This window comes from Medicago truncatula, chromosome 4, assembly GCF_003473485.1.
Source record: "Medicago truncatula cultivar Jemalong A17 chromosome 4, MtrunA17r5.0-ANR, whole genome shotgun sequence".
Taxonomy (NCBI): Eukaryota; Viridiplantae; Streptophyta; class Magnoliopsida; order Fabales; family Fabaceae; genus Medicago; species Medicago truncatula.
This window is the reverse complement of record NC_053045.1, coordinates 9,472,463-9,484,986: the sequence shown is the minus strand read 5'-3', so window position 1 is coordinate 9,484,986 and position 12,524 is coordinate 9,472,463. Positions and strand designations below refer to the sequence as shown.

The 12,524-nt window shown below is 31.5% G+C and overlaps 1 protein-coding gene across 1 annotated transcript; it reads left to right on the top strand.

Annotated features, from left to right (window-relative positions):
- The first annotated feature begins 238 nt into the window (after window positions 1-238).
- LOC25491651 (cytochrome P450 83B1) lies at window positions 239-7,283 on the top strand. Its single transcript, XM_013599638.3, has 2 exons — window positions 239-1,203; window positions 6,461-7,283. The coding sequence occupies exons 1-2, from the start codon at window positions 319-321 to the stop codon at window positions 7,067-7,069; spliced, it is 1,494 nt and encodes a 497-aa protein (XP_013455092.1). The 5' UTR covers window positions 239-318; the 3' UTR covers window positions 7,070-7,283.
- Window positions 7,284-12,524: the final 5,241 nt, after the last annotated feature.

The following is a 12,524-nucleotide window of genomic DNA, read 5'->3' as shown; positions in this document are numbered from 1 at the left end:
TGTGAAATTTCTGTTTTGCCCCTTGCTTTTTAACAAAATTACAAAGTTGCCATCCACGTTGGCAGGTGTACAAGGAAGGTATTGAAAAAGGATGTCCACTGATAATTATCCTTTTTTTATGGATGTTTATTAGCATTACCCCTCTCTCTATTTCTATATTCGGCGCCGGCTAGCTTTTCACACGTGGGCAAAATATTTTAATAGCGATATAATTCTTCTCGGTGACAAAGTTATATATATATATATTGGTAGATGAGGTTTATAGCTAAGCATTCTCTAACCCTACAAAGAAAAAGATAGTTGACATTAATTGTAACAATGTTTTCACTACTATTTCTCTTTGTTGTGTGCTTCATTCTTCCTTTGCTTATGTTCTTCCACAAATATAGAACCAATAAAAATTATCCACCTGGTCCTAAAGGCCTTCCCATAATAGGAAATCTTCATCAACTAGATATTTCTAAGCTTTATCTTCAATTATCTCAATTCTCAAAATTATATGGTCCTCTATTTTCACTTTCACTTGGTTTAAGACAAGCTATTGTTGTTTCTTCAGCTGAAATTGCAAAAGAAGTATTGAAAGACAATGGTAATGTTTTTTCTAATAGACCTATATTATATGGTCAACAAAAATTATCTTATAATGGGTCAGAAATGGTATTTTCTCAATATAGTGATTTTTGGAGAGAAATAAGAAAAATTTGTGTTGTTCATATTTTTAGTGCCAAACGTGTATCACATTATTCCTCCATAAGAAAGTTTGAGGTGAAGAAAATGATCAAAAAAATTTCAGGGCATGTTGATTCTTCAAGTGTTACAAATTTGAGTGAGGTGTTGATTTCTCTATCAAGTACTATAATTTGTAGGATTGCTTTTGGGAGAAGCTATGAGAATGATGGAACTGAGAAAAGTAGATTTCATGAAATGTTGCATGAGTTTCAAGCTTTGCTTGCAGAATTTTTTGTTTGTGATTATATTCCATATATGGGTTGGCTTGATAAGCTTAGAGGATTGCATGGTCGTGTTGATAAAAATTTCAAGGAGTTTGATGAATTTTATCAAGAGATTATTGATGAGCATTTGGATCCAAATAGAGAACAAATTAAAGATGAAGAAGATATTGTTGATGTTTTACTCCAACTCAAGAAACATCATTTATCTTCAATTGATCTCACTTTCGATCACATCAAGGCTGTCCTTGCGGTATGTTATTTTGACTTTGATTATTTTTTTTGATGAATTACTTTTTCAATTTTTTTAGTATATACATATTCTACCAAATAATTATGTTTTTGTCCTTTGCCTACACATGTTTTCTGTCGCTATAGGATTTTTTTTTGTATTGAGATCCCTTATTATAAAACCTCCTTCGGAACATTTATTTGTTCTAAAATACAATGTAATAGATGATTAGATATTATAAAAGTCTTAGTTATAAAAAATATTAATATGATAATAGAAAGTTTCTAGAGGTGTAGAAAGATTCTAGGGGTAGAAACTTTCTATGATAATAAAATAAAAGTTAAGAAAATTTTCTAGTTTCTTAGAAATAAAAATATTAATATGTTAGTCTTAATATCTTATGATGTGGTTGGAGATAAACACCAAATTTTTCTCTCTTTTTCATTTGACTTATTACACGAGAGCTTATTCTCTTGGAAACTTGTAGAACACTATTTATTGGGACCATTCTTTGTCAAAATTAAAAAAGTATTCCGCCCCCTATTATAGGAGTCTACTCATTTTACTCTAGAGCCATCCCTTGTTAGTTCAAACAAGAGATTTAAGAAACATTATTATATTCTACTCCCTCCCTTTTAAAATGAATGTCGTTTTAAACAATTGCAAACAGATTAAGAATACATTAATTAAAAAAAAAAAAGAGATTTTATTTTACCAAATTATCTTAATAAACTATTGGTTTGTTTTTCATTAAAGAAAAAAATAATACTTTGGAAGTAGTGTATATATTATTAATTGAAGAGTACAATTGAAAAGAAAAAATTATTATTTCATTGAAAACTGAAAGTGACGGTCATTTTAAAACAATTTTTTTTTTGTTAAAACAACACTCATTTTAAAATGGAGGGAGTAATGCATTCCCTGTATAGTAAGTTTTAGTTTAGGTTAATAACTCATATAGAGATTTAGAAAACACCTACTCATTTTTTAAAAAGATCATGCTAGTAAGTACCAGTAATTATTGAAACTTTCGAAACTTAAAAATCTAATTTGAGAATTCTGTCAAATTAAAATAATTAAAAGTGGTATTTTGCCTGATTACTACAAACTTTGTTGAATATACACTCAAGATTGGTGTTGCTTAAATGGTCTTTTATAAAAATTAAAGGATATACATTAGAATTTTCATTTTAAAACACCAATAATCTATCTAACCAATTCTTTCAATAAATATGTATTTGATAAAAAAAAAATTAATTACATTTTTGGTGTTCATATTTTATCAAACACACAGAAATAATTCTACTATTTTTAAATTGCAACAAATATAAAAAAGAGAATAAAATAATTCAATTAAAAGTTTATAAATTTAATAAAATAGGGCATAAAGAATGCAATTACAAGGGGAAAAAAATCTTTATAGATCTCATGCACTCTTGAATGGGAAGTCAAATAGCCACATGATCTAAAACTCCGTACAGACAAATTAAGAGATAATGTGTCGGTATATATATCAAGGCTAGCCAATAAAACTTTTTGAATGAGTTGGAGTGATCCATTTGCCAGGTCCCATTTTTCAGCTGTACAGTTTTCTAAGTTTTTTTCAGATCTGATCAAAGTATTACGAGAGGTATGAATAACATTAAGATGAGACGACAATTATTATATGATAATAGATCGAAAGCTAAATATTGATTGATCGTAAAAAGACAACCAAACAGAAAAATTTCTTAAAAAAAAGACAAAGAAAACCTAGTTGGTTGTCATCTAAAAAAATCTAGTTGCACAGTACCTTCAATTCAATGTGAAAATGGATTTTAGCTATAGCAGAAAACTAAAAGCTATAGGGAAAAAATAGATTCTAACAACTTTTAGCCTCGGAATAACATTCAAAATAGTAGCATCCTATTGATGCTAAAATAGCGTTTTTAAAAATGGACGTTAAAACGAAAGCTAAATGTCTATTTAAAGTGCATCTAAAAGTAAACGACTGACTTTGTGGAGAGAATATTTCTGAGGATTCTATTCGTTAGACTATTCCAAGTCTCTAGCAAACACGACGCGTTGGGGGTGATCGTCGAATTAGACAAGTGTACCAAATTATTTACAAAGTAATAAAGTGTAAGTAGAGCAACGTATCTACTGAGATTGTCGTTTCGTCCAAACAATTCGTGTTACTTATTTTGTTTTGACGATATAATAAATTAAGGGTTAGAGATTGCAATTTATATCTATATGCAACAGAGCAAGTTACATTTTTTGTTGCAAATTAGTAAGCAATGGTTAGGACTCTTCGAATCCCCCTATTTATTTTGTTTGAACTAAATAACATAAATCTCGCGTTTAGTTATCTGAAGTAGACTATACACGTGATGAGGCCGTCGGGACGTTCTAACCTAGTCGGTTCGTCAAGTTGCACCTGTTGATCACACAATGATCCTTACGTGCGGGGCTTTACTCTCTCAGATGATTTAGGTATATCCCTCCAATGGCTAGTTGCACCTGTTGATCGTACGGTGATCCTTACGTGTGGGGTCTTACTAATTCAAAGGTAATTCAAACATAGACTTCAATTGGCGTTCCTAGATTTCTAAAGGCAATGAAGACCAATTTTCTTGAAGATCTTCCCATCTGTGAATCTTAGGACACTCATAGCACATTCTCCCACTCGGTAGTTCTACAAACGAATAGTTCTATTAACATCTACCTTACCAAGGGTCGAGCAGAATGGTTCTACTAGGTTTGTTCACTCCCTATGTTTTCTCAATTAATACTAGATAAATCCTAGGTTTAGCAGATTTTACTCAAAATTAGTAATTTCACTTCCTAAGTACTTACTACTAGGGTCAACTCATTTTTGGTATCTTTCGCCAGTTATAACTAATTACTTCCTAAACATATAAATATTACTATCAAGATAGAAGCATCAAGATAGTAATATCAATATTAGACCCTGTCACAACCTAAGTACCTAATCTAGGGATGCTCTACTATAGAAATAAACTAAATTTCTAATAAAACTTAATAGCGAACAACAGATAAATAAAATAAAAATGACATTAAATTAAATAAATATCCAACAAAAATAAACAGAGGTTCATCTTAGAACTCTTATCGAAAAAGAATTAGTTACACATGGTAACTAAAAACAAATTACTAAAGAAAAAAACATACCCTAGAAAATCATGGAGAAGATAGAAACTCCTCCGAAGCTCTAGAATTGCCTTCCTTTTGAACTGCCACGCTTCTAAACGAGAAATTCTGAATGAGGAAGGCTGGTATTTATAGTGAGAGAGTTTATAACTGAGTTTGGGCTAAAAACGCAGGCTTTACCCACAAAAAGCAGGAAAAGACGCTTGCGCCTCGCACATTTTGGATGCTCGGGGAACATGAGCCATGGTCTAGGCGAATGTGAGTGTGGAAAAAGCCATGCTCTAGGCGCATGGTGATGCCTCCCAGGCCTAGTTTCTCCATTTTTCCGTCATTTTAGGTCTTCATATTTAAATAACTTTCCTCGGAACTTGGGAACATAATTCCTCCCACTGTAAAGTCTTCTGAGGTCTCTTGAATCTTCATTCTTGGTCTTCCCAAAGTCTTCACAAATCTGTGGTTGTTATGGATTTGTCCATTTGCATGATTTCTTCGTGAATTACTTCAAAAAATCCCTAAAATTGCTATATTTCGGGAAAACTAGAATTACAAACTCAAATATAGAAAATATTACAAAAGTACCAAAATCATAGGGAATCGTTCTAAATCTCTATCTTTTTGCTGCTAAAACCTACTTAAAATGACTGAAAAACATGCTAAGAATAACGTAAGATGACATGTCATCCGTTATGTATTCATTAGTGTTTCTTGGTTATTAGAGGGAATATAATAGTTTGCTTCATTGGGGTTTGACTAGTTGGTCTTTGTTTCTTAGTTTAAATACGATTCAAAAATGGCCTATTGAAATCCTTTACATTGCAACATGCTGCGAAGTGTTTTCTTCTTTAACCCATAACCTCAGATCGGGTTTCCTTGCAGATATTAAGAACCCACAGTCACGCAGTTGGATACCGATAACCATCTAATCTTGATCTGACGGTCCGGACTCTATCTCGATATTTCAAATTATAAAATAAAAATTAAATTTACCTGTTTTTTGATTAAACAAAAGTCTCATATGCGTTGAATTAGAGAAGATGATGCCAACAAAAAATATATTGCTCTAAGTGTGGAGGATACATGGATTTATAGTGTGCATGAAGTTAAGAAAATTGGATTCAATGCAGTCAATAAAAGAAAGTAGTTACGAATTCATAACAATCTGAATCTTCAAATCTTAATCGAACGGTCCCGATTCTATCTAAGTATTTGAAATTATAAAATTAAAAAATGAATATACCATTTTTTTAACTGTTTGATAAAGATTGGATGGTCGAGATTGTTGTGATTGTGTGTCTGCATGCTTTTATCGATTGCAGTGAGTCCAGTTTACTCTCTTTTGCTCTATTTTTCTTCCTAATCTTCCCACTTAAAACTTTTCTCCTTACCAAATCAATGAAACCACCCTTAACAGCTACCACATCAAGTTTAACAATTTTGTTTACTAATTTCTCAACATCCATATCTACAAACCAAAAACTTCTATATTCCAGACTTTTTGATTTCCTTTCAATTGCTTCTATAAAAATTGTCATGGTATGTCCAACAATTGTTGAAAAGAAAGGGTTTAGGTTCCCATTAATGAGTAAACAATGAAACTAAATTGGACAATGATCAGAGACATCTCAATCCCTCAATCCCTGTGCTTTCCAAAATTTCCCATCAGAGTCCAAATTTGAGACTTGTAATAGCTGCTTGATCATCCTCTCCATCGGAAACCCGAAAATTATTCGCAAATATCCAAACTTTCCTGGCCATGATCAATCCATAATTTTTCACTGCATCTTTTAATATCAATTTATATTACAATATTTTTTTCCACAATCTTATATGCACAAGTCATATAATTTGATATTGTGGAAAAAATTAGTATATTATGTGAATTTTTCACAGTATAAAAGATATTCCACGTTGAATATATGTGTTCATTTTTATTTCTTCCGTTAAATTTCAAGATTCAACTTCTTTTGAAATTGTAATTTACACTTGTATTACGTTCATGTAGCCCAAAAAGTTAAATTATATTGTGCTCAATATGTTAAGTTTGTAAAAAAAATAAAAATTAGAATTCTATAAGTTGCTGCAATTTTTTGTCGATATCTTTTTTGACTTCTACATTATTTTGTAGGACATGCTTGTAGCTGCAACAGACACCACAGCAGCCACATCAGTTTGGGCTATAACCTCCCTGATAAAAAACCCAAGAGTAATGAAGAAAGTACAAGAAGAAATTAGAAACTTGGGAAGTAAAAAAGAATTCATAGACGAAAATGATATTCAAAATTTCCCATATTTAAAGGCAGTGATAAAAGAGACGTTGAGATTGCACCTACCTACCCCACTACTTGTTCCAAGAGAATCAAGAGAAAAGTGCATTATAAGTGGTTACAAGATTCCAGCCAACACAATAGTGTATGTGAATGCTTGGGCTATTCAAAGAGACCCAAGTAATTGGAAAAATCCAGAAGAGTTTTATCCCGAGAGATTCTTGGAATGTTCGACGAATTTTCTTGGACAAGATTTTGAATTTATTCCGTTTGGAGCAGGTCGTAGAATTTGTCCAGGTATATCTATGGGAGTTGCATCAGTAGAACTGATCCTTGCTAATCTTCTTTATTCTTTTGATTGGAAGTTACCACATGGATTGGTAAAGGAAGATATTGATACTGAAACGTTGCCTGGGATCACTCAACACAAGAAGAATCCTCTCTGTCTGGTTGCCAAGATTACTATGTAGATTCATCCCTTTATTTCAACTCTTTAGTTTCTTGTTTGATATGCTATGTTTATTAAACTTTTTCAATTGTGTTTTTCTTTAAATTTGAAAAACAAAAGAGTATTATTAAACTTGTGTGGATTCATCCAATTTGTATTTTTGTACAATGTTGTATAAAATTTGCAAGTGTATGACTTTTGCAATTAATATAAAATAGGCTTAATAGCAATTTTAACCCCTAATTTTTTCAAAGTTGCGATTTTGGCCCTAAGAAAAACTATAAAACCGCCCCCTAAGTTTTGCATCTGTGGCAGTTTTGGTCCCCAATGTCAATTTTGACTCGGTCTACGTTGATGTGGCACCCTAAGTCCACGTGTTATTTTTTTTTCTTCCAAAAATTGACCTTGGGGACCAAAACTGGCACAGTTGCAAAACTTAAGGGGCGGTTTTGTAGTTTTTTTTTAGGGGGCTAAAATCACAACTTCGTAAAAGTAAGGGGGCGAAAACTTCTATTAAACGTATAAAATGTTATCGTTTTTGGAAGTAGTTCAACTTTTCCAAGCCAAGGAATACAAAGCTAGAGGTCTTGAGTTTAAACTTAAACAAAGGAGTTAATATTAATTTAATAATTAAATACTAACCATTTGTTGTTAAAAATAATATTGTGGTATTAATTTAGAAGAAGTATAATTGTTTGAATCACAATAACTGAGTTACAATAATTAAAGATGAGATCAATAAGTCAAGCTTTGGAATGCAATGGAGAGAAATCTTATAGCATACACATCCAAGACATCTAATATGGTAGTTTTTTTTTTTTTTGGTCAAGTAGCCTAGTGGTTAGAGCTCACACAATTTAATTGTAGAGAAGTGGGGTGTCCGGGGTTCGAACCCCGGCCCCTGCATATAATATGCAATATCCCTACCAACTGAGCTAAGCTCACGGGGATTCTAATATGGTAGTTTAATTGGACACAACTAATAATTTATATTATTTTACATTTTTCAATTAATTTAACAACTCTAGTACATTTTTCAAATATCCGTAATACCTATCAAACACTCTAAAACGAGTCCTATTATATCCCACACTATATCCTAAATAAATATTTTATCTATTTTTCAAACACAAATAAGGAAGAAAGAATCATGGCTTTGCAGAGCAACTAGTTACAAACCCGTGCTTTGCACGGGTTGAATAACGTATTTTTTTTAAATTTAGTTTTGAATGAGAAATCTTATAAATTACAGAAAATTGTTGTCATTTATAAATGTGAAAATCAAAGCTGCGTAAACCAAAAATTTGCAACACAGAGTCTAAAGCACTACATAAAAAATAACATAATAACTATTGCAATCTCTTATTCCTTAAAGTTAACCCGAAAGCAAAATTTTTCCCTAGATTTAACCTAACTTATTTGCTTAATTTTACTGTATTAACCCTATTTAATTTAATCAAAATGTTAACGTTAATTGTTAGGGAAATCAAAATAACAAATCGCTCCTAATTTTTCTCCTTAATTTTACTAAATAAATTATATTAACCCTAGATTTAATTTATGCAAAATGTCAGCTCATTTATAAACGTTAACCCGTGACGCAATATTAACCCTAGATTTACCCTAATTTTTTCGTGTGACTTTACTAAATTAACCCTAGATTTAATTTCTGCAAAATGTCATCTCTTATCTCTTATTTTTAAATGTTAACCCGTGACGCAATATTAACCGTAGATTTAACCTAATTTTTTGTGTGACTTTACTATATTAACCCTAGATTTAATTTATGCAAAATGTCATCTCTTATTTCTAAATGTTAACCCGTGATGCAATATTAACCCTAGATTTAACCTATTTTTTCGGGTGACTTTACTATATTAATCCTAGATTTAATTTATGCAAAATGTCATCTCTAATTTTAACCTAATTTTTCCCTCCACACTTTTGCATTTAATGTTTATCTAAAGTAAAATAAAAGTATGTACATAATTATATGTTGTTTTTTTGGAAAGGAATAACCGTTAACCCGTCTCGCTATACTTAATTTAATCTCTTACTTATAAATGTTAACCCGTCTTGCCATACTTAACCTATTTTATTTCTTAAAGTTAACCCGAACGCAAAATTTTGCCCTAGATTTAACCTTATTTCTTTGCTTAATTTTACTGTATTAACCCTGTTTAATTTAATCAAAATGTTAACGTTAATTGTTAGGGAAATCAAAATAAACAAATCGCTCCTAATTTTTCTCTTTAATCTTCTTATTCCTAAACAAATCTTTGTTGCCCTAATTTTAACCTAATATTTTAGCAACTTTTCCCTCCTTCAAAACCTAACCATATTCCCTAATTCCCCTCCTCCAAACCCTAACCATGATTTCCTAACTTCACTCCTCCTAAAACCTATCTAATTGATTTCCATAAACCATATCTCCTAACTCCCCTCCTCCAAACCCTCACCAATATATTTTAATCTTTTCTCCTAAACCGAAATCTCTTTCTAAAACCATACCTTTCTCTTAAACCGAAATTTCTTCTTATTCCTAAACAAAGCTTTGTTGCCCTAATTTTAACCTAATATTTTAACCTAATATTTTAGCAACTTTTCCCTCCTTCAAAACCTAACCATATTCCCTAATTCCCCTCCTCCAAACCCTAACCATGATTTCCTAACTTCACTCCTCCTAAAACCTATCTAATTGATTTCCATAAACCATATCTCCTAACTCCCCTCCTCCAAACCCTCACCAATATATTTTAATCTTTTCTCCTAAACCGAAATCTCTTTCTAAAACCATACCTTTCTCTTTAACCGAAATTTCTTAATCAACATGGCTTCCAGAAACATTCAGACTTTGCTGTCATACCACTGCCTCACTGATAACTATATCTTCATTCCACTCTGGTTTATACTAAATATATAGATTTTTGCTCTTATTCCTCACTGTTGTAAAGTATAAATCATTCTTTCAATCCCTTTTAATCTTTTGTAGGTCTGTTGGTGAAAAACCCTCTTTCCAATCTTGACGAAGCAATCAACAAGCTGAGACTGAAATACAGATCATATATCGTTGAATATGACATTCATGTTGTATTTTTTTTTGCGAAATATACCTATTCTTAATTATTTGCATTCTATTTTATCAACGTTTGTGATGTTTTTTTTTTTTTTTTTTTTTTAGGGTGCAGTATGCTTGCCAAACATGTTTGGCGGTGATTTTGGAGATCAAATTGGGCGCTATGCAATATTGACTGATCCTAAGTCCAACAAGTTTGAAGTATTGGTCGACAGAGTAAATGGAGCATTTTTTCTCACAAAGGGATGGAAAGCGATTCGTGACTTTTACGGAATCGATCTTGGTGCCTGAATTACCTTGGTTTTTGTTGGTGACGGACAGTTTGATATACAGTTGACTGATAGGTTTCACAAGAGTATCCCCTACCCGGTTTTTGATCCCCCTATGCATTTCCTTCTTGACAAGATGAATTTGCAAGCAACTTTCGTGAAGGTGTGAAGATCAGAGGGGGTGCTCCGATGGTTGGGTCACATGATACAATCTACCTTGATGTTATTTACAATTAGTCCATGTTTAGATAAATTGTGCAACACCTTTCCACTTTGAATTTTAAGTTTTAGTTTCTTAGAGTTTTGGAAGCATCTATTTTTTTGTCTTTGAATTTAGCAAATGTCCCTTGAATTTCATAAATAATTTAGCCTTGCTTGCTTTGGTTTTTGATTTATATATTTGTGTTTGTGCTCCTCAAACTATATTTAGTAGCATTGTTGTGTTATTGAAGCATTTTAGTAGCATAGCTTTTAGTAACATTATTAGTAACAATTACTACCTTTTTGGTGACACTTTTAGTAACATTATTACTAACAATTACTAATCCTAATCTCTAAAATATGTTTTGGGTGGAATCAAACTAAAATCCTAATCCTAATTTCTCTCATTCAAGTAACTAAGAAATTTCATCCACATCTCTAAAGTAACTTTTTGGTGGAAACAAACTAAAATCCTTATTTATCTCATTCAAATAATTACGGGATTTCATCCACATCTCTAAAATATGTTTTGGGTGGAAACAAACTAAAAATCATAATTCCTCTCATTCAAGTAACTACTAAAGATTTCATCCACATCTCTAAAATATTTTTTAGGTGGAAACAAACTAAAATTCTAATCCTAATTTCTCTCATTCAAGTAACCAAGAGATTTCATCCACATCTCTATAGTAATTTTTTGGTGGAAACAAACTAAAATCCTTATTTATCTCATTCAAATAAGTAAGAGATTTCATCCACATCTCTAAAATATGTTTTGGGTGGAAACAAACTAAAAATCTTAATTCCTCTCATTCAAGTAACTACTACATTTCACCCGAGTCAACTATCTTAATCATTTGTTCTGCGCCCCTAAACCCTGTTTACAAGTCAATTCTTAAGTCAAACACACTGCCCCATCAAGAATATTAATTTCATATTATTTGTATTTATCTTTATCCTAAAATGTTGGGCATTTCCTAAATTTATTCCACTTCAAGTGCATCCATTTGTTTTGCGCCCTCCCAATTTACATGCCAATTCTTAAGTAAAAAAAAAAGTCTCATCAAAAATATTAATTTCATTTTATTCATATTAATCTTTATCCTAAAATGTTGGGCATTTCCTAATTTTGTTCCACTATTTTGTGCTTATCGTGATAAGTAATACTCTTTATTGTTCAACCATCATATCTTACTCACACGTATTGTTCGAGGGGTGATTTAAAAATATTGATTAATGACGAGGACGACGATTATACCGATGTTGCATCAAATGTGGTCTACAAAGAAGTTTTCCGTAATGTGTAGGACTTTTTGTGTACTATTCATTTTCTTACTTATTGAAATTATTTGCATGTCAACGAACTTCAGTTTCCCTTTTAAAATTATATGTTATGTTAAAGTAACAGAAACGCGTCTTAGAATTATGAAACAATAACAAAGTCTATCGTAATTGACATTATGCTTTGATTCATGACAATTTTTACATTCAAGCGAACTACATTGTTTTATTTTTACATGAATATTTACTTTTTAAAATGACCCGTGCGTTAGCATGGGTCAATGGTCTAGTTTTATTAAACATATTATATTAACCCTAGATTTAATTTATGCAAAATGACATATCTTCATATTCCTAAACAAAGCTTTGTTGCCCTAATTTTAACCTAATATTTTAACCTAATATTTTAGCAATTTTTCCCTCCTTCAAAACCTAACCATATTCCCTAATTCCCCTCCTCCAAACCCTAACCATGATTTCCTAACTTCACTCCTCCTAAAACCTATCTAATTGATTTCCATAAACCATATCTCCTACCTCCCCTCCTCCAAACCCTCATCAATATATTTTAATCATTTCTCCTAAACCGAAATCTCTTTCTAAAACCATACCTTTCTCTTAAACCGAAATTTCTTAATCAACATGGCTTC